General features: G+C 33.9%; 1 protein-coding gene and 3 long non-coding RNA genes across 4 annotated transcripts; 2 read left to right on the plus strand and 2 right to left on the minus strand.

Annotated features, from left to right (window-relative positions):
• The first annotated feature begins 1,931 nt into the window (after positions 1 to 1,931).
• LOC112722918 (uncharacterized) lies at positions 1,932 to 2,976 on the plus strand. The gene is made up of 2 exons (XR_003162967.3): positions 1,932 to 2,337; positions 2,529 to 2,976. It is a non-coding gene; the product is annotated as an uncharacterized lncRNA (long non-coding RNA).
• LOC140176416 (uncharacterized) lies at positions 2,360 to 3,091 on the minus strand. The gene is made up of 2 exons (XR_011867923.1): positions 2,967 to 3,091; positions 2,360 to 2,810 (listed from the first exon to the last, which is right to left on the minus strand). It is a non-coding gene; the product is annotated as an uncharacterized lncRNA (long non-coding RNA).
• Positions 3,092 to 8,769: 5,678 nt separating this feature from the next.
• LOC112722910 (uncharacterized) lies at positions 8,770 to 22,384 on the minus strand. The gene is made up of 5 exons (XM_025774112.2): positions 22,310 to 22,384; positions 21,106 to 21,200; positions 20,884 to 20,998; positions 9,691 to 10,095; positions 8,770 to 9,261 (listed from the first exon to the last, which is right to left on the minus strand). The coding sequence occupies exons 4-5, from the start codon at positions 10,045 to 10,047 to the stop codon at positions 9,151 to 9,153; spliced, it is 468 nt and encodes a 155-aa protein (XP_025629897.1). The 5' UTR covers positions 10,048 to 10,095; positions 20,884 to 20,998; positions 21,106 to 21,200; positions 22,310 to 22,384; the 3' UTR covers positions 8,770 to 9,150.
• On the plus strand, positions 19,229 to 19,928 carry LOC112722913 (uncharacterized). The gene is made up of 2 exons (XR_003162961.3): positions 19,229 to 19,434; positions 19,518 to 19,928. It is a non-coding gene; the product is annotated as an uncharacterized lncRNA (long non-coding RNA).
• Positions 22,385 to 23,463: the final 1,079 nt, after the last annotated feature.

Genomic DNA, 23,463 nt, shown 5'->3' on the forward strand with positions numbered 1-23,463 from the left:
CAAAAAAAAAAATTAACATCGAAAGACAGAAGTAGAACCATAACAGAATCAAACAAAATCAGTCAATCACTATAAAAACTAAAATTCAAAATAGAAATTAAAGACAATAGAACTACAAATTATCAATCCTAAACCACAGACAACAATAATTGAAGAAGAAAAATGAAAAATCAGTAAATCACAAATTCAAAATTATTAATTAACAATATTCAACCATTATTCAACCTATTATTCAGCCTAAGAATTCATAGATTAATTAACAATTATTCAACCAATAAGGCCATAACAAGTTCAGAGATTATTCAACAATTATTGTTAAAAAAAATAGTAAAATACCTAGAAGAACAGAGCTGGTGGCGACGGTGGAGCAGAGCTTGCGACGGAGGAACAAAGCTACGCGACGGAGGCAGGAGGCGAGCTCGGCAACTGTGCTTCCACTGCTGAGAGTCTGAGATGTTAGCTGAGTGAGGGACCGACTGTGCTTCGAAGCTCCAACCGGCGACGGCGTCAGGAGCAGTCCGGCGGCTGAACGAAAGGGAGGGATTGAGCTCGCCGGTGTTGAGAGGAACGGCCAGCTCGAGGATGATGGGAGGGACGAGAGAGGGAGTGTGTGCTGCGCTGTTGGAGAGTTGGAGGGAGTTAGGGTTGGTAGGGTTAGGGGTGTTTTACTGAATGCTAAACGGCTGCGTTTTGGCGTTTTTGTGCAAAATAAAAAAATCGGCCAGGTCCCGGTTCGGTCCGATCGACCGGTTCTCGACCGGTTCAGCAGTTTGAAAATGGTTTTGATTCTGGGGATTTTTGATGTTGAACCGAACCGTACAAGTCACCAGTTTGCGGTTAAACCGGTCAGACCGGCCGGTTCGGTCTGGTTTTCAGAATGTAATTAACTAGATTGCATGCTTTAATAAGGTTTCAAATCACACCAATGAATCTTGTTAAGGTTCTTCCTGAAGCTCCTGAAGATCTTGTTTGCGATTGTCTTGGCGGTATTTCTCTAAAACTTCCTCCTTTTTTTTTCCACTTGATATGTGCTTCTTTGTGATAAATACACAAATAAATTGCCTATAGAATTATGTGTTTCTTGGTTTTGGGAATCAGAATTGCTTGAATTAATCATTCAATTTTTACACAAAGATGCTTCAACCATGGTTTTGGTTGCATGGCACGTCTGTCATGTCTAATCCTCATTCAAATAGATCTACCTGCTGCTTTATTTCTCCAAACCAACGTGTAATCTTGTCGTTATACTAATTCTGTTGGACAGATACATTTTCTTGTATGAGACTATAACAAGATCAAAGTTTGAGGTGCTGTCGTCTGAGGTAATCCATATGTTTCAACATTTCATTTTGGCTATCTATTATCTGATAAAGTCATAGGAATATAACTCCATTTCCTTTTGCAGGAGCCAATACATGAGCGAATATCACGAAATGTTGCATCTGCACTGGCATCTTTGAAGTAGCCTGGGAATGTCAGGACTTTTTCAATTCTGTGTTCTATAAACCCCTTTCTAAGGATATATTTAAAACTTACAAGTAGCAGAAATTCTACCAAGAAGTTTTTTTAAATAAAAGAAATTATATAAATAAAGCTTAAAACCTAAAGACAGATGAACATTTAACTCTCATAGAAATCATGCTTGGTCTTTGCCAATTGCACCATGTATTTAACTTGTATACTTGTCAACCAAACCGATGTCTTTGGCACACATTGTTACTGAATAATGAATGATGAATATTTCATTAACTTATGTCACATTGTTCTGGATCTTTCTTTCTTCTTATACTCTCTCTCCTCACATGAAGTCTCAGAATATTGCTCTGCTTCTTTGCTTGGTAATATGACTATGATTAATCATCTTTGTAGTTTAGGGAATTTTTTTATCTTAATTTTTAAGGTTAAATAGGCATATTTTGAAGGATATCAAAGCCATCCTTCTTTTTCGGGTATTGATATCAAAGTCATCTCTATCCAATTAGTTTTCCTTTTGGATTAACAAATTAATTGAGAAGACAAAAAGATGGAAGGAGATCAGTGAAGTTAATAGGATTTTGGGGTAGTCCAGCTGTTCTAAGAGTGAAGTGGGCACTAGCAGTTAAAGGAATAGAGTGCCAATATGTGGAAGAAGATCTCAGCAACAAGAGTGACATGCTCCTTAAATACAACACTGTCTACAAAAAGGTACCTGTTCTTGTGCACCAGGGTAAGCCCCTTGCTGAATCACTGCTCATTCTTGATTATATTGATGAGACTTGGAAGCAAAATACTCTTCTTCCACATTCTCCTTATGAAAGGGCCCAGGCAAGATTCTGGTCCAAATTCGTTGATGACAAGGTAAGAGAGTTGCAGCACCATATTTAGTATCAATCATTTATAGAACTGAGAAAAATGGTCTTAGAGACTATTATGAATTATCAAATCCTCTGAATTATTTATTTACTAAAAACACTGAAAGCATTTATTTTTAGTAAAGATATATTCAGACACAAAATATAGATTGGGACGTTTCTCCCATGGTGAACCAGGTGTCATACAGACTATCTGCCGGCTCATTCAAGTCGACCACGTACTATGCCTGATAATCCGTTGCCTGAACCTGGATCTCTGGCATCTGTGCATGGTGAGCTGGGGCATCGGACTGGATCTCTGGCATTTGTGGATGGTAAGCAGGTGCATCAGCCTGGACCTGGGGATGTTTGGCATCTATGTCCGTCATCATGCTTTGCCCTTTAATGCTTCACATACTATGTATAACAATTCTTTGGAGTTAATTTTCACTGACATATGGGAGCCATCTCCAATCATCTCTAGAAATAGAATGAGATGTTATATTAGTTTTGTAGATATTTCAATTAAGTATACTTTTGTATATTTCCTAACTAATAAGTCACAGGCACTTAATGTCTTTCAAACTTTTCGAAATCAGATTGAAACCCTTACTGACCACAAGATTAAAGCCTTACAAATGGATAATGGTGGAGTTTGTGTCAAATTCTTTCACTACCTTCTTATCTCGGCATGGTATACATACAACATAGACTTTTTTGTCCCTATACACACTAAAAACAGGATATTGTAAAGAGGAGACACCGAAGTATTGTTGAGATTGGCTTATCTTTATTGGCAACATCCTCCATTTCTATAAAATTTTGGGAGGATGCTTTTGGAACTGCTGTTTACTTGATGAATCGGCTACCTACTATTGTGCTTAACTACACCTTTCCATATGAAAAATTATATCAAAGAAAACTAGATTAGTTTGATAAATGTCTTTGGGTGTTCTTGCTTTCCTTAACTAAGACCATACAATAAGCATAAACTTGAATATAGTTATGAGAAATGTCTCTTCCTTGGTTATGATTCTCAATTTTGTGGATATAAGTGTATGAATAAAAATGGAAAGGTGTATATGATTCTCTTCCACAAAATGAGTTGTTTTTAAATCACTCTAGCTACAATACTAACACTAATTCTGCAGCTATGAATTCTATAGCTTCTTATTACAGTGTGTCTTCCATTTCCACACATCAATTTGTGCCTACTTCACAAAATCAAAGTTCACCACATGATGTGACAACTAATTCTCTACCAATTGAAGAGACTTTAGGTGGAAGTGGATCAACTCAATATATAAATCATGAGCACATATCACAAGACAGTACCTCACGTAGTGCTTCTCAGGGGGCTATTGACCAAAGACTTGATTTCCACTCAATTCAACATCAACAACCCACCACAAGCACACACAAGATGGTAACACGGTCTAAACTTGGTATTTACAAACCAAAAGCATATTATGCACATAATGAGATTGATCTATTTCAACAAATACCAAAATAGTCACACAAGCAATCCAAACTCCTCATTGGAAGGATGCTATGGATGCTGAGTTCAGGGTATTAAACCAATGCAATATGTGGACTTTAGTTAATTCACCACCCAATGCAAACATAATTGGAAGCAAGTGGGTATTCGCTATCAAAAGAAATACAAAAGGAGAGCTAGTAAGATACAAAGCTCGTCTAGTTTTTGCATCAGTCGAAGGCATAGAGTATGAGCAAATTTACTCACCTGTAATAAGACCCTCTTCAGCAAGGATTGTTTTGACTTCAGCTATCACTCAAGGATGGGTCTTGCATCAATTTGATTTTAATAACACATTTTTAAATGAAGTTTTGATTGAGCAGATTTTTATGACACAGCCACAAGGTTATGAGGATTCGAATCCTAACCTTGTTTGCAAGTTGAATAGAGCATTATACGGTTGAAAACAGGCACCGAGGGCCTAGTATCTCACATTAAGGGACACATTGATAAGGTTTGGGTTTGTAAGTACTCACTCTGATGTATCATTGTTTGTAAGAAAACTGCAAAATCAGTAATTTACATGCTTATATATGTCGATAACATAGTGGTAACAGGAAATAATTCAAGTGAAATTCAGTACTTAATACAATAATTAAACAAAATCTTTCCTCTTAAAGACCTTGGAAATCTTAGTTTCTTCCTTGGAATAGAATTCACACATTTGCAGGGTGGAAAATTTCATTTGTCACAAAAGAAATATGCTTTAGAGATTCTTCGAAAAGCAAACATGGAAAATGCAAGCGAGATGCCTACACCAAAGGTGGCAAACTTGAAGCTCTATGCAAATGACTCCGACCCGTGTCATGATCTGCAACAGTATCACTCTATAGTAGGAGCTCTTCAATATTTGACAATGGCACGGCCTGACCTTGCATTCTTTGTGAATAGGGTGTCACAGTTCATGCATAACCCAACATACAATCCCTGGAAGGCTGTGAAAAGAATCTTGCGGTACCTGAAAGGAACGGTAAGTATGAAATTTTATTTTCCAGCTATACTGACTATAGACTGTTGGAGTTTGCAGATGCATACTAAGCCAGTGATCTCAATGATCGACGTTCTATAATAGGCTATTGTGTATACTTAGGGACAAACCTCATCTCATGGAAGTGTCACAAGCAGTCAAAAGTGAGTCATAGTAGCAGTGAGGTAAAATATTGTGGCCTTACGTCTGTGCAGTCAGAGATGGTCTCTTTGCAGCAGCTTCTTACTGAGCTTGGAGTTCCACAATTGGTAGTGCCAACGATCTACTGCGACAATTAGAGCGCTGTACATTAGCAGCAAATCCAGTACTTTACAGCCGGTGCAAACATCTGGAATTAGACCAACATTCGTTGAGGGAAATGGTTAATAAGAAGGAATTATATGTAGTTAACATTCCTGTCCTTGATCAGATAGTAGATGTATTAACAAAACCATTATCTGCCAGATTATTTGATGGTTTTAAAGTCAAATTTCGGGTCAGCAATTTACTTCCCCAAAGTTTGAGGGGGGTGTAAGTGATATAAATGAAGTAGGATAGCAGTAATTAGAAAATCAAGATCAAGAAGTGTTTGTTGAGGTTGTTACTTTAAGTACACAATATTATTGTACACAACTCTGCATTTATATAATGCAGAAGTACTTGGCCTTGTAAACACGTTAATTCTCTGCATCTAGTGCAATTGATATTCAGTTCTTTACTTTTCTCTGAGTTTACTCAAAACGTGTTATCAATATCATGTTTAGTTTAAGATAAATATAGAGACTGAATAGTAGATTTGTAATTTAAAAAGTTAAATGAGAGTATTTTTGAAAAAAAAAATGTTATAAAAGTTTCAATCTTCGTCCCCGGAAATTTTAGTCCCGTATGTCCCAACTTTCTGGAGGTATTAAAGGGACTGAAATTTTGTGTCGGAACTGAAATTTTATTTCTAATCTCTAGTCATCAAACACAATACTCAGTCCCCAATCTCAATCCCAGTTTTAGGAAACAAACGCAATCTAAAAATATTAAAAAAGAAAAAACTATTATTTATGAGCTGCGTTTGACCTTGTGATATTGATATTTACCATTTTTCATGACTAAGCTCGTGGTTCCTCTTTATTAATATGGAGAGAATTTTGTGAATGACAATAAAGAGATACTACATTACATAAATGACAGTGTTAAGAAGTTTTTTTTTCCCTAGATGTTAACTTGGTGAATTTTTTTTATTTGAAGAAACTTTTTAAAGATATTAGTTATCATGCATACAAACAAATATACTGATTTAACCCGAAAGTGTGTGACAACAGGAAGGAGAACAAGGATAGAGATGAGCTTTATTTATTTTTCGATCATTATATTTTAAATAATGTGATCTTAAGTAGTAGTGAAGAAGAAAACAATAGTAAAACTAGAGATGATAACGTTGTAGATATGGAATTTTCTAATGTTGCAATTTCTCATGAAATATAGGCCTCCACTTTTAAGTTTTAAGGAGGATGATAGTGAAGAAGTCACAATGTGCAATTTTTTTCCCAATAAGGCTGCAAGTAATTAAAACAACATCAGGTTCTCCAAGACTTGAATATCACTTCAATTCAACTAACGAAAGGTTCAATTCAATCAATAACATTATTACCTTGAATTAAGGACAACTAAAGAATGATCTTTTTGGGTTCTTTGTATGCTAGACTCTATGACAATGGTATATGCTCCACAATGACGTTTTAAGTTTTCTTCTTTAGCCTTTCAATTTCTTCCTCCATTTGATACACAATTAATGCTTTAATCATCACTAACACTTTTTTTCTCGTAGGCGACATGGAGTTGACGAGCTTTCAAGGGTCGCAATGTTCACCAATCACATACCTAAATTGGGGAAAGAATTTGTTTCAAAATAATGGTTAGGATCATGGAGAATAGGAGCAATATTCAAGGAAACGGAGTGTCATTTGTGCACAAATAGGCCTAGAAACCAATTTGTCTTTTATGCATGCGTGATATTTAACGTCTGACACGATAACTTAAACGTGATAAATAAGATAGTTCTGTTAAGAGTTGAAGGAGCAAAATGGGTTAGAGACCAATGTGACTTACCAAATGAATTGTTGGGGATTAATAAGCTAATTAAATTTAATTGGGGGTTTAAATGTCTAATCTAGAATTTGTTGGAGACAAAAATAGCATGGTTCTAAAAAATCAGATCGGACGATTTGATTGGATTAACCGATTTTTTTACCGGTCCAGTAAGAATAAGAACTGCTTGGTAAAAAATGGTATACAAACCGGTCGAACTAGTAATTAACAATTGTTAGAGCAGCCTGATTTTTGGAGTGTTACCGGTTTAGAACTAAAGTCCCCCAAACGCCGTCATTTTTATTTTTTCATTTAAAAAAAAAACATTCAGAAATCAAAATCCCCTCTTTGATACCCTTTGGCCCTTTCTCGCTCTGAAAACTAGAAAAGAAGTAAAGAACTCAAAAACCCAACCCGGTAGCGTTTGGTGGAGAGACAGAGACGGAAAGACTGAGACTAAGAGACAGAGATTGAAATAAATTTCAGTATTCTATTTGGTACAAAGTGGGAGACAGGAATTGAAATAAGAATAAAACTCTAATTTAATTTGCACAAGGGTAAAATTGAAATTAATTAATTGAAATGAGAATATTTTAGATATAAAATATTATTAAAATTTCAGTCTCCATCTCTAAAAATTTTAGTCCTCTGTGTCTCTACTTTTTGAAAGTACTGAAATACTAAAATTTTTGGGACAGAGACAGAAATTTTAGTACCAGTCTCTGAACTAACAAACATAATATTGAATCTCAATCTTCCGATTTTTGTCTCAGTACCTCAAAACAAACGCTACCCCTCTTCGATATTCAGCCACCATTCCACTTCAGAGCTCAAATTCATCGTCGAACCCTTCTCCTGGGGTGGAGGATTTATTAAAATAAAATTGTTATAAGATATATGAATAAATCTTAGTGCTAGTCATATAACTTAAGAAAAATACTATATGAACAAATGTTTTTGTGTTGTCTCATTCTTTAATCCTTATTTTAACACCTAGCAAGTTCTTGTTATGTTGACACCTAAATTTGTTTAGACTTAGTTGAATATCACTTGTATATCTAACACTGCTCATAAATAAACATGCTTATTTTGAATAATGTAACAAAAAAAAAAAAAAGTTCTACAAATAAAAATATTACGAATATAAAAGGCTAGAGAGTAGATAATTAGTATGAAGAAAATTAGAATTTATAAAAGAGAGAAAAAAAATTTTCAATTCAAATATTAAATTTCGTTTACCATGCTGCACATATACGTCAAATATTAAACATTTTATATCGACTAACATATTAATATTATATTTCTAACACTTCAACATCTTTACAATGATAGAAAAAGTAAGAAATTATTAATTCCATCAATTGTATTTTTCCAGTAAAGCTCAATCTAGGTTTACAAGTTTTATCCAAACCAATATTTTGAAAATTGAGTCAATCATCGAACTAATAGAGTTAAAAATTTCAAAGTTCAAGGTTTAACTGAGATTTAATTAAGATTAAATCAAATATAATAAAATAATATATTTATATATAAATATATATATTTTTAAACAAATTATATTTTATTATTTTCAATCGGTTAATCATTGAAAACTAGGTCAGTAGATCAGTTACCCAAATTTTTAAATTTTTGACCAGTTTACTAAAGACAATTGGATTTTACCCCAAACTAGATCGGTCTAATAATCAATTCTCGGTTAAAACTAATAAAACTAGTATGAATCATGATCCAAACACATTCTTTTTGTTTCACACAGCCTTAACTAATATTGGGGATGGCCAATAGAAAATCAAACGCACACCAAACTCCAAAAGAGATTATTTCTGAAAGTTTTCTAGTGACTTAAGAGAGGGGAATTGAATTAAGAAAACACAATATATAATAACTTTTACAGATTATACATAACCTAGAAAAACAAGAGATTATTTTTAATTTTATCTCATAATACAGAAGAGAGAAAGAGAGATAGGTTGTCACCACGATATATAGCATGGTTTGGTCTCCTATTCACTGAGACCTACGTCCAATTTTTACCATAAATCACTCAAGAATAAAGAAGAAAACTCGAGCTTCATTGGCTGGATATGCAAACTATTTGTTGCTTTCTTCCTTAAAAAGAATATTCATATATAGAGAATTCGGTTTACTGTTGATGGAGAGAAGTATTTTCTCTTTTGTTCCTTCAGCCGTTGCATACAATCTGACATAGACCATTGGCTTTATTGAGGAGAACTTCCTTATTTTACTTCACAATAAGTGCAACATCTTTTTTTTTTTGTGCTTGATATGTTGTGGAATATTGTATGCTTGTTGTTTTGTCCTTGATCATGATTTCCTGATATCAAAACCTGCAAAACTTGAAATAGAAAGTTAGTCAATTTAGGCAAAATTAAATGTTTGTCATTATCAAGGTAGTTATGACAATGCTTGACTCAACAATCTCCTCTTTGATGACGAACACTTTTAAACTGAATCAGAGTGATAGGATAAAGATAACTTCCCTGATAATGCAACCAGCTCTCGTTGTCTATGTGCGCTAATGCCATAAGAAAATGAATAATCCATCATAAGAATAATATAAGCAAAACAAAATTCAAGCAAAATATTTGATAAGTCATAAATTAGTTTAATTTCTCTCTTTTTGTCATTAAGGATGAAAATTAAAAACACCTACACCAGAGATAAAGTCCTAGTAATCCAAAGAAAATTAAAGGTTATTACGGTCATCTTTCAGCAGAATAAAATAGGAGATAAAAAAAGTCTCTTAAAAACTCAACTTCAACAGCAGTAGCATAGAGATATTTTTTGGTATCAGAGGTAAACTCATAAGATGATTCCTCTTCCTCTTCACCAGACAAGTAGGACTCATTGTTGAGTTCATCAAGGTAGCTCTTGAGGATGTGTATCCGTTGCTTGGATTTTCTTAAGGCCAATTCTTGTTCACTTTCTTGCCTCCATTGGAGTTCAGTGCTTGTAATCATTAAGACAGTGAGACATAATACTTCTTGAATCAAGCTTTGACAATGCCTGCGAGAATCTTCAGCTTTGAACCTTTGGTAGGCTTCCCGGATCAATAGGCGAGTCTGGGATAGTAAAATATCCAGAAATCTCAGCATGGGATTGAAATTGTCCATCCAGCTATCTTTTTTGTCGTACCACCTCCTTCCAATAGTGTTATTCTCCTCGTAATTTCATAAGAGAAATCAACATTATTAAAAGCAAATATCATTGTAAGAAATGTAACACAGCAGGGTAGTTTTTTTTTTTTTTTTTCACACACATACATGTGCGTCATCATTAAATAACCAAAGAAAATATTAATTCTGTGAATAAGAGCATATAAAATATTAATTAGTAGGGGGCTGAGTACTCAGAATCAAATAATTTTAGGAGAGCGGATAACAGGCTGGAGACCGCAGCAGCACAGATAAATATTTCCGTCCAATTCTTCCTACTTTATTCATTCACTCTCATTAGTTTTATAGTAACCCTTTAATTTTAACGAAATTTCTGCACAATTATTATTTTCTCTGGATGCGTAATTAAATAATAACACATTACAATTCTTTTTCTAAGGAATGGCTGTTTAATTGCAACAAGAATGAGAAGCTACATAAGAATTTATACAGCTGTTTTTATCCATATGTAACTCAAAACTTGGTTAATAAAACTCCTATTTCCACTGTGCTTTATCAAATAACAGTATTATACATTCTAGGACCAAGTTTTTCCCTTTTTCCCATTTGCCGTTATTTTTTTGACACATTTTAATTGGCTATTATCACTAAAATTCAAAGCATCTATGATCTATCTGTGTGTAATGGTGATCTTAGCTAAGACCTATTACCAACATCTTCAAATATTAGATAGGGAGTAAAATCTTTTTACTATTCCGACTAATTGATCCTAAGAGATATCATTAGAGATGATGCTTATTTAAGTCTTTAATTAGAAGATAAAGAGAATTCTTAGGTTTTTTTCCTGTTTTCATATTCAGTTGATATGCTTTCACGACAATAACACAAATGACGCCTCATTTTAATTTTATATCATGCTTGCAGTTTTACCTAAAAACAATGGCAAAAATAGGCAAACAAAAGGAGGCAAAGTTTCATTATCTTAATCATCCTAATCATGCTTATAAACATATCAACTTAAAAAAATAAAAAATAAAAACAGATTCAATACGGAGACAAAACTAAAGTAATGCAGCACAGAGCAGACACCACTTATCACTCTTGGATAAAAACAAAAATCAGTTTGAATGCATCCTTTGGAAGTGTCACACCTAACTCTTCTTCGAGGGGTTCAGCTCCAAGCGTATCTGGCTCATGCATCAACATGGTTTACTCTCAAATTTCAACATTCTAATTGAAATATAAGAAACAAATAAGAGCATAGTTGTTGTGTTTGTGATTATCGAGCAGAAACCGGTTTCTAAAATCGGAACCCTAAACCCCGTCAAATTTCAGAACCAAATACAAATTAATACATACCTAATCAACGACGTGAGCACAGAGAGGACGATGAGAAGCGCAGAGATCGACGATGGTGAGAGCGGCCCAGCAACGATCAGTGCAGGAGGGTCGAGAAGGAGCGACGGTCGAGTGGTGAGTGTGTGCAGCGATGTGGTGAGTGCGTGCAGCGATGTGGTGAGTGGGGGGCGAAGACGGTCAATGGCGATAGCGAGAGGGTTTTCGATCTTCGCGATGGTGAGCTCTTTGAAAGTGTTTTCTTCGGGCTTTGGAGGTGAGTGATGAGCTTTGGAGGGAAAGGAAAAAAATTTCACTGAATGTGTGAGTTGAGTGTGCTTTCAGGTAAAAAGAGAAAAAAAAATTCACGAAGTGTCAAGTTTTTGCCACTAGATACATTAGGCATCACTTTTGAAGTGCACCCAAAATTTAACAAATAAGTTACTCTCTAAAAGCGCTCTCTTTGATACGAAAAGTGCACCCAAAGATATCAACATACGGCTACGCTTTATAAGTGATTTCTATAATACCTAAGGCTACACTTTTTAAACTATGCCACAATTGTGTTTCCTTTTCTCTTATAAAAACGCAACACGGAGAAAAGCGTAGCCTATCAAATAGGCTACGCTTTTCAAATGTAGCTAAAAAAAATGTGGCTAGATGGGTACTTTTCTTGTAGTCTCGTCGCTGTCGCACGAAGGTCTGCGACTCCGAGTTGAGCTCGTGGCGTTGAGGTCTCATTGTGCTCTCTCTCTGTGTTAAGGTCTCATCGTTCTCTCTCACTCTTTGTCCGAGCTCAACGTCCCTCTTCGAGCTCTCTCTCGCTCTCTCTGTTCGAGCTCAAATCACTCGCCGTCACTTCTCATTCCTCCGTCGCCGCCACTTCCATTCCTCCATCGCCGCCGGCAAACACTGCTGCTTCAATATATTTTTGCTTATTTTGTAATAATGTTAATTCTGAGTTGCTGAGATAATGATTCTAAATTACTGATTTTGTTAATTTTTGCTTATTCTGTGTTGCTGATTTTCTGGAGTAATGTTGCTGATTTCCTAAAATATTGTTGCTGGATTTTGATTTTCTGATTTCCTGAGTTAATTTTAATAATGGTTAATTTATTTAATTTGTTGAATGCTGGTGTGATTCTGAATTCAATTTAATTTGAATTCTGAGTTTGGAATTAGATTCAATTTAGTTTTTGTTGCTATTTAGTTTGGATTTAGAAGTCACAACCACGTTGCTGAGTAATGGATTAGAATCCCAAAAACTAAATATGATTATATGCTTTGGCTCTGTTATATTCAACAGATTTAAGAATTTGTAATTGAATTGAACTTTGTTTTGTGTTACGAATGTATGATTCTTGGTTAGAGGATTTTTACTGTTCAATTCTTTTATGTGAGATGGAAATGATACTCTTATTAAAAGTTATTGATTACTTTATTATTAGAAGTTATTGTTGATTACTTGATTGAAACTTAGAAACTAATTAAAAAGATTTATTTTCTGAACTTTTAATGATAAATTACGGACATTTTGAAATTAGGTTAGAAATTATTAAATTTGAATAACTGAAATTATATATTGAATTTTTAATAAATTTATTGTATATTTAAGTAAATCGGTTCAATCACAGTTCGATCCCAGTTGAACCTATCACTTGATCAGTTCAATAACTGGTTCAGTTCTTGCAACCTTGGAAAATAGGTCAATACTCCTAAAAAGTTTGCAGTGCAATGAGTGAATCCATGTTTATGGCTGCTGCGTTACACCCTTCAAACTCAACCTCACCCGCTTTTCCGCCTCCCCCAACCTCCACCGCACTCACTTTCAAAGCAAACAACAACTTCCCCACACTCTCCGCCACCGTAGAACCACAAAAACACGCCGCTCTACCTGACACTCTTCTCAACAGCACACGCAAGAATCAAGTGCTCCAATTCATTAGAACCACCCCCTTCAACTACCTCTCCGAAACAAATTTTCACCATACAGTTCCCGCCCTCACCTCCAAAACTAGGGGAAAGGTGCATATTTCCGTCTTTGATCCCTCTCCAATTTATCTACTCATTAATACAAATGAATGGAAGTCAAGATTTCTGGTAAAATTGCAATAGTAATATAAAAGCAGAAAACATTGACTAAAAAAAATCATCTAAAAAATTAATGAATTTGCTTACTTGTGGTCTTATGGCACAGGTTAGAGACATATGATAATGGAGAGTACCTTGTTCTAGTTACTACTGTTGATAGAGTCATTAACTCAATTCCTATTTACTTGGTTTATCATGGATCACACTCAATGTTCTTTATTCCCACTTGCAGGTGCTTAACCAGACAAGCTTGTGGTGGTTTGAGAGAACCCAACATATAACTGCTAATGCCGTTGTGTCCACTCCTGATCCTAATGTTATCATAGCAAGAAATGTTCTGTTTTTCTATTGAGTATTTTGTTAATTGGTATTTCGGATTGGTGCTTGCATACACATTTTATCAAATGATTTCAACGGCTATGAATTAACATATATGTTTGGTATAGATTGTGGAGGAGGAGTTAGTTTGTTGGAAATGATAGCTTGAAAAGTATGATAAAAATAGAATATATTTCTCCGGAACTGGAATAAAAGTAAACATTGCAGTTATCATTAAGTGCTCTAAGTTTATTCATGCTACCCAAATTTCAACATGCCAAGCTTATTCTTTATTCATGTTGCCGTCAATATTATTAAAATATTTTCTTTACAAAAGTGTAGATGAAGATTCTAGAAATTATTTGTTGACACCTTATTACGGCTGTTTGTAGCTAGAGGGTTTGTGACCGGAAAGATTGATACTTCACTATGGACAGTCTATAATAAAGGCATTCAGAACTATTGTGGCAATGTCCTCCCGTTGGTGAGGTCCCTATATTTTTTGTTTTGCATTCTTACAATTGTTTTTCTCTTTATTTTATACGCTATAACGTTATATAACACATAACAAATTTGGTAAAAAACCAAAAAGCTGGTTGAAAATATTTTCACGCCTACAACCAAAGTTGCAGATCATGATGTTCCTGTACTTCCAGATGAGGTATTATTCCTTGTACTTTCATCTGCATCTATCTTTTCAATACAATTGAAGTTATAGTGGAGGACCAGATTTAGAGACCCAAGGAATGAATAGACAGATCAAATAATGTTGCAAGAATAAGAAACAATAGGCAGATTTATCTTATTATGCTGTTTTTTTCTTCTTTTTTAAGGCAACGTCAATGTTTTTCTGGATAATATTATTTTCTTAAGAGCCTAGTTCATATCATACAGTACAATTGCTTCTTGATACTAGTGAGGATATGATTAATGATGGATAATGTTTTTACTATTTTTTAATAGTTTTTTTATCTAACCTTTTCAATTCTTTTTATAATCCGTTTCCCTTGCAGATTATAGAAAGGGATTAATGACAAGAACTGATTACGAGAAAGTCAACAGAAAAGCTTTTAAGTCTTTTGAATAGGTAATTAAGTATTTTATCATGTCATTTATAAATTTGATGAAATGAAAAAAAGTAATGATATGCCTTCTCAATGTATCTCGAGATAGTAACGACACACTCTCAATGTATGTGCTATCTATTATTTGAATTATAGAGATGAATAGTTGGTGTAGACTTATTCTTCAGAATTGTCAGTCTGTTGCACTGGATCACTTCTAGTTCAATGAAAATCTCGAACTTGTCCATGTATTCTTTTCAATAATGCCTTACTGGAACAAAAGTATAAATACCATTTCTCTATGATGAGAGGGAAACTTATTGTTATTATTGCTGTGATGCAATTTGACTTTTGACATTGGCTTGTTTTGATGAAATTTGAATTTCCAGTAGCTTCAAAACATAGCCTTATATTAGTTGACACATTATGAATTTGGGAAGGCAGAAGATGATTCAATTATGTTGATTGATGAGGTTCATTGGAATCCCTTATGTTTATTAGATTCTAAAATGCACTCCACACAATTTATGAATATAGAATAGAGTTTCGTTTTAGAAGATATTGGGTTGCCAATTCTTATCTTGAGCGCTTTCAAAATGGTTTGGAGTTTGAAAATGTTGATAATGTACTCTATCTGTATCAATAACATTATTTTCTATGTAGAGTGCATTATATTTTATTTTTTGCTTAAAGGTCTAGGGATATGTTATTTTATCCCGAATAAAATAACATATCCCTAAACCTTTAAGCAAAAAATAAAATATAATGCACTGTACATAGGAAATATAATTACTGATATATATATATATATATAGAACACTTTATCAAACATTTTCAGGCTCCAAACCATTTTGAGAGCGCTCAAGATAAGAATTGGCAATCCTCTACTTGAATCAGGAGTGTGCACCTACAATTTTCAAAAACAACTTTATTCTATATTCTTAAATTGTGCAAAGTACATTTCAGAATCTAATAAACATCAAGAATTCCAATGAACCTCATCAATCAACATAATTGAACCGTCCTCTGCCTTCCAAAATTCATACTTTGTGTTAACCAATATAAAGCCATGTTCTGAAGCCACACGCGCGGGAAATTCAAATTTCATCAAAGCAACACCAATATCAAAAAATCAAATTGCATCACAACAATAATAACGATAAACTTCCTGCTTATCACAGGTATTTATACTTTTGTTCCAGTGCAACAGACCGACAATTCTAAAAAACAAGTCTACACCATCTATTCATCTCTATATTCCAAATAACAGATAGCACATACATTGAGAGTGTGTCGTTACCATCTTAGGATACATTGAGAAGGCATATCATTACTTTTTTCATTTCACAAAATTTATAAATGACATGATAAAATGTTTAATTACCTTACCGTATTTAAACAAACTTAAAAAACTTTTCTATTGACTTCCTCATAATCAACTCTTGTCATTAATTCCCTTTCTATAATCTACAAAGGAAATTGATTATAAAAAGAACTGAGAAAGCTAGATAAAAGAAAACTATTAAAAAATAGTAAAACATTATCTATCATTAATCATATCCTCGCTAGTATCAAGAAGCAATTGTACGGTATGACATGAACTAGGCTCTTAATAAAATAATATTATCCACCTGATGCTGCCTTAAAAAAAAGAAAAAAAGAGCATAATAAGATAGATTTGACTATTGTTTCTTATTCCTACAACATTATTTGATCTGTCTATTGATTCTTTGGGTTTCTAAATCTAGTCTTTTACTGTAACTTCAATTGTATTGAAAAGATAGATGCAGATGAGAGTACAAGGAATAATACCTCATCAGCCAACTTTTGGTTTTTTTTACCAAACATGTGATGTGTTATATAACATTATAGCCTATTAAATAAAGAGACAAACAATTGTAAGAATGCAAAACAAAAAATATAGGGACTTCACCATCCGGGAAGGCATTGCCACAATAGTTTCAGATGCATTTATTGTAGACTGTCCATAATGAAGTTTAGTACTTCCGGTCACAAACCCTTTAGACCGCAGTAATAAGGTGGCAACAAACACTTTCTAAAATCCTCCTCTCTGTTTTGTAAAGAAAATATTTTGATAATATTGAGAACAATATGAATAAAGAATGAGCATAGCATGTTGAAGTTTGGGTAGCATGAATAAACTTAAAGCACTTAATGATAACTGCAATATTTACTTTTATCCCATTGCTCCGAAAAAATATATTCTATTTTTATCGTACTTTTCAAGTTATCATTTCCAGCAAACTAACTCCTCCTCCACAACCTATACCAAATATATATGCCAATTCATAGCCATTGAAATCATTTGATAAAATGTGTATGCAAGCACCAATCCGAAATACCAATTAACAAAACACTCACCAACAAACTCAACCGGAAAAACATAACATTTCTTTGTTATGATAACAATAGGATCAGGAGTGAACACAACGGCATTAGCAGTTATATACTGGGTTTTCTCAAATCATCACAAGCTTGTCTGGTTAAGCACCAAGTAAACAGTTCATACAAAGAACAAGGATAGAGAATAAGAACACAAAAACCTGTCCCTTGAAGGGAATTGAGGCAAGGACTCTATCAAATGCACTCTGCCATAAGACCACAAGTAACCAAATTCATCAATTTTTCAAATGATTTTTTTAGTACAATGTTATGTGCTTTTATGTTACTGCTGCAATTTTACCAGAAATCTCGACTTCCATTCATTTGTATTAATGAGTAGATAAATTGGAGAGGGATTAAAGAGATAAATATGCACCATTCCCCTGGTTTTGGAAGTGAGAGCGAGAACTGTATAGTGAAGATTTGTTTCGGAGAGGTAGTTGAAAGGGGAGGTGGTTCTGATGGATTGGAACACTTGGTTCTTGCGTGTGCTGTTGAGAAGAGTATCGAGCAGAGCGGCGTGTTCTTCTTGTTGTGGTTGTGCGGCGGCGGAGAGTGTGGGGAAGTTGTTGTTTGATTTGAAAGTGAGTGCGGAGGAGGTTAGGGGAGGCGGAAGAGCGGGTGTGGGGTTGATTTTGAAGGAGGTTTTGGGACGGTTTAACGCAGCAGCCATAAACATGGATTCACTCATTGCACTGCAGGCTTCAGGTACCATTTATTCTAAAGAATAACGCCACTTTTTCAACACATAAAGCAACAAAAACTAAATTGAATCCAATTCCAAACTCAGAATGCAAATTAAATTGAATTTAGAATCGCACCAGCATTCAACAAATTAAATAAATTAACCATCAATAAAATTAACTCATGAAGTCAGAAAATCAGAAATCCAGCAACATTGGACTTGTTTGGGTGAGCTTCTAAGAAAAGATCTTTTTTCGAGTTATCTTTTTTTAAAAGATCTTATGAAAAAAATAAAAGTAATTTTATGTTTGGGTATCTCATGTATCAATTATGTTTGGATATAACAATATAAAAATACTTTTTTGTTTATTTATTACATGAAAAACATCTTTGTTTTAAGAAAAAAAGATCTTTTAAAAAAAGATGTAAATTACATCTTCTCAAAAAAGATGTTTTTTTTTCTAGTGCTTTTATTTTTACTACTAGAAATTTGCCAAACACGCCAAAAAAGGATCTTTTTTCAATCCTTTTTTCATTGAAAAAAGATCTTTTTTTATCAAAATAACGGCCACCAAACAAGCACAATATTATTTCAAAAAATCAGCAACTCAGCAAAAATTAACAAAATCAGTAATTTAGTATCATTATCACAGCAACTCAAAATCAGCATTATTACAAAACAAGCAAAAATATATTGAAACAGCAGTGCTTACCAGCGGCAACAGAGGAAGGAAAGTGGCAGCAACGGAAGAATGAGAAGTGATGTCGACAACAGCAGTTCCACGGGGCGGCAAAAGCACCCTCCACCCGAGGAGAAGGGTTCGGCGATGAATTTGAGCTCTGAGGTGGGATGGTGGCTCGGTATGGAAGAGGGTTTAGGATTGGGTTTTTGAGTTCTATACGTCTTTCCAAGTTTTCAGAGAGAGAAAGGGCCAAAGGTATCGATGAGGGGATTTGATTTCTGAATCTATTTTTTTGTTTTAACGAAAGAATTAAAACGACCGCGTTTGGAGGCCTTTGGTTTTGAACCGGTAACACTCCAAAAACCGAGCTGGTCTAACAATTGTTAATTTATACTTGTAATTAACTAGATTGCATGCTTTAATAAGGTTTCAAATCACACTAATGAATCTTGTTTGCAAATTATCTTGGCAGTATTTCTCTAAAACTTCCTCCTTTTTTTTCCACTTGATATGTGCTTCTTTGTGATAAATATACAAATAAATTACCTATAGAATTATGTGTTTCTTGGTTTTGGGAATCAGAATTGCTTGAATTAATCATTCAATTTTTACACAAAGATGCTTCAACCATGGTTTTGGTTGCATGGCATGTCTGTCATGTCTAATCCTCATTCAAATTGATCTACCTGCTGCTTTATTTCTCCAAACCAACGTGTAATCTTATCGTTATACTAATTCTGTTGGACAGATACATTTTCTTGTATGAGACTATAACAAAATCAAAGTTTGAGGTGCTGTCGTCTGAGGTAATCCATATGTTTCAACATTTCGTTTTGGCTATCTATTATCTGATAAAGTCATAGGAATATAACTCCATTTCCTTTTGCAGGAGCCAATACATGAGCGAATATCACGAAATGTTGCATCTGCACTGGCATCTTTGAAGTAGCCTGGGAATGTCGGGACTTTTTCAATTCTGTATTCTATAGACCCCTTTCTGAGGATATATTTAAAACTTACAAGCAGCAGAAATTCTACCAAGAAGTGTTTTTTCAAATAAAAGAAATTATATAAATAAAGCTTAAAACCAAAAGACAGATGAACATTTAACTCTCATAGAAATCATGCTTGGTCTTTGCTAATGGCGCCATGTATTTAACTAGTATACTTGTCAACCAAACCGATGTCTTTGGCACACATTGTTACTGAATAATGACTGATGAATATTTCATTAACTTATGTCACATTGCTCTGGATCTTTCTTTCTTCTTATACTCTCTCTCTTCACATGAAGTCCCAGGGAATATTGCTCTGCTTCTTTGCTTGGTAATATGCCTATGATCAATCATCTTTGTAGTTTAGGGAATTTTTTTATCTTAATTTTTAAGGTTAAATAGGCATATTTTGAAAGATATCAAAGCCATCCTTCTTTTTCGGGTATTGATATCAAAGCCATATTTATCCAATTAGTTTTCCTTTTGGATTTACAAATTAATTGAGAAGACAAAAATAAGCTTTTCACAATATCCTATTTGAAAAGAGAAAACAAAGAAACCTAATACCAAGAACAGAAAATCTACAACTCCAGCACAAAATCTATAAGAACTCGTTCTAGCTAGAAAGATAGATTCCATCACATGGAGTGTAGAAAGAAATACTGGGCTGCTTCCCATTTGACACGGGTATAAAGTTAGAAGCAAGTTAAAAAGTCAGATCACTTTATCTTTTGTTGTAGTGGATGTGAAAATGACTAAACTAATTCGCAATTATAAAAATAAAAAAAGAACCACAACAATTTGGATACCATCACAGCCTTTATCTTTTCTTTCTTGAATTACCTTTCATCTATATAGTAAATTGAGTGAGATCATCTTGATTCACTCTTCCATTCTGTTTTGCTGTTTTGTTCCATGTTAGGTACCAGTTGTTAATACATTAATATCGTGTCTTTCTTGATCCTTAAACTATTAACAAAACAGAGGCATAACAAAAATAAAGAGCAAGCTGAAGTTGATGCATGCCAAAAGAAAATTTCCCTAAACTTTCTTAGTAACAATCATCTGAATAACTATCAAGGACAACATCATGTACATCATCAAGACACTTCTGAGCAATCTCGATGCACTTCTCAAACATCACATCAAATTAATTAAGATTAAGAAGAGAACTAGATGAAGTTAGTGTTGTTGGTTGGGTTAGCTGCAGCCTGGTTTTTATATTGGAATTTAATCATGATGAATTGAAAAAAAACATACCTTAGCTGCTCTTGTTCTTGCCCTTGCCCACCTTGACACAGCAGATTCTTGTTTCTCCACATCAAAGAATGAAACTGAACTCCTTTTAAGAGCAGCAAAATCCAATGCCTTCCACCTTCATCATTCAAAAACATTCAATTATTTACATGTATAAGATAGAAATTTAATCAAACACCTAGCGCGCACCAACAAAAAAAAGGCATGTTTTCATGAAAAACTAACCATAGTTCCTCCACCACCACAGCACAATCTGCCCAGTATCTTCTGGTACGGTAACTCTTATAAACCTTCTGCAGCTTAGTGGCAGCTGCATTGAACTCGATTTGGAGAAAAAGAAATTAACAAAAACACAAAAAGTGCTTGACAATTAGTACTATAGTAGTAGTAGTAGGCAAGGAATCAAATTTCTGGAAGCTTTGGTGGAAATTATGCATGTCTTCCATAAAGGACTAACTAACTATATATAGTATTTAAAAGAAACGGCAATACAGGGGGAAATAAGAGGAAAGTTACAGTGGAACCCTACCCTACCATGTTATTAATTAGTAGGGGGCTGAGTACTCAGAATCAAATAATTTTAGGAAAGCGGATAACAAGCTGGAGACCGCAGCAGCACAGATAAATATTTCCGTCCAATTCTTCCTACTTTATTCATTCACTCTCATTAATTTTATAGTAACCCTTTAATTTTAACGAAATTTCTGCACAATTATTATTTTCTCTGGATACGTAATTAAATAATAACACATTACAATTCTTTTTCTAAGGAATGGCCGTTTAATTGCAACAAGAATGAGAAGCTACATAAGAATTTATACAGCTGTTTTTCTCCATATGTAACTCAAAAACTTGGTTAATAAAACTCCTATTTCCACTGTGCTTCATCAAATAACAGTATTATACATTCTAGGACCAAGTTTTTCCCTTTTTCCCATTTGCTGTTATTTTTTTGACACATTTTAATTGGCTATTATCACTAAAATTCAAAGCATCTATGATCTATCTGTGTGTAATGGTGATCTTAGCTAAGACCTATTACCAACATCTTCAAATATTTGATAGGGAGTGAAATCTTTTTACTATTCCGACTAATTGATCCTAAGAGATATCATTAGAGATGATGCTTATTTAAGTCTTTAATTAGAAGATAAAGAGAATTCTTAGGTTTTTTTCCTGTTTTCATATTCAGTTGATATGCTTTCACGACAGTAACACAAATGACGCCTCATTTTAATTTTATATCATGCTTGCAGTTTTACCTAAAAACAATGGCAAAAATAGGCAAACAAAAGGAGGCAAAGTTTCATTATCTTAATCATCCTAATCATGCTTATAAACGTATCAACTTAAAAAAATAAAAAAATAAAAACAGATTCAATACGGAGACAAAACTAAAGTAATGCAGCAGAGAGCAGACACCACTTACCACTCTTGGATAAAAACAAAAATCAGTTCGAATGCATCCTTTGGAAGTGTCACACCTAACTCTTCTTCGAGGGGTTCAGCTCCAAGGGTATCTGGCTCATGCATCAACTTGGTTTACTCTCAAATTTCAACATTCTAATTGAAATATAAGAAACAAATAAGAGCATAGTTGTTGTGTTTCTGATTACCGAGCAGAAACCGGTTTCTAAAATCGGAACCCTAAACCCCGTCAAATTTCAGAACCAAATACAAATTAATACATACCTAATCAACGACGTGAGCACAGAGAGGACGATGAGAAGCGCAGAGATCGACGATGGTGAGGGCGGCGCAGCAACAATCAGTGCAGGAGGGTCGAGAAGGAGCGACGGTCGAGTGGTGAGTGTGTGCAGCGATGTGGTGAGTGCATGCAGCGATGTGGTGAGTGGGGGGCGAAGACGGTCAATGGCGATAGCGAGAGGGTTTTCGATCTTCGCGATGGTGAGCTCTTTGAAAGTGTTTTCTTCGGGCTTTGGAGGTGAGTGATGAGCTTTGGAGGGAAAGGAAAAAGATTTCACCGAGTGTGTGAGTTGTGTGCTTTCACGTAAAAAGAGGAAAAAAATTTACGAAGCGTCAAGTTTTTGCCTCTAGAGTAGATGTTACAATACTCCACTGTTGTTTGGAATTTTAAAATTTCTTTTTATTTATATTATTATAATATATATTGGCACAGTATTTTAGAAGACATTATATTAATAGAATTTTTAATGCATATTGATAAAATTATTAAGCAATTAATATATTATTCTTGTAAAACTATAAAAAAATATTTATATTTAAATTATAAATACTTATTAATAAACTTTTATAGAACTCGTTAATACTTTTATTATACTTTTAACATACACAATATTTTATTCTTCTATTTTATATCATATTTTTATTATACTATAAAAATTATTAATAAGTACAATAAAACATATTAGTAAGTATTATAAAAAATATTATTGAATAATTATTTTATTATATTCATTAATATTTTTTATAGTAACATTTAAATATGGTATAAAAAAAGGAGTGAAAATAAATATAGTGTAAAATAGAGGAATAAAAAAATAGTCTAACAAATTACCAAAATTTTGAATGATCTGTGTCCTAACAAAAGAAAAATGGATT

Source organism: Arachis hypogaea, chromosome 11, assembly GCF_003086295.3.
Source record: "Arachis hypogaea cultivar Tifrunner chromosome 11, arahy.Tifrunner.gnm2.J5K5, whole genome shotgun sequence".
NCBI lineage: Eukaryota > Viridiplantae > Streptophyta > Magnoliopsida > Fabales > Fabaceae > Arachis > Arachis hypogaea.

Bases quoted from the DNA above. Each gene is read 5' to 3' on its own strand.
- LOC112722910 (XM_025774112.2), bottom strand. From the start codon at position 10,047: ATGGACAATTTCAATCCCATGCTGAGATTTCTGGATATTTTACTATCC. The intron at 9,262-9,690 runs GTTGAGTTTTTA...CAAGTTTTGCAG, and splicing joins TCTATGCTACTGCTGTTGAA to GTTTTGATATCAGGAAATCA.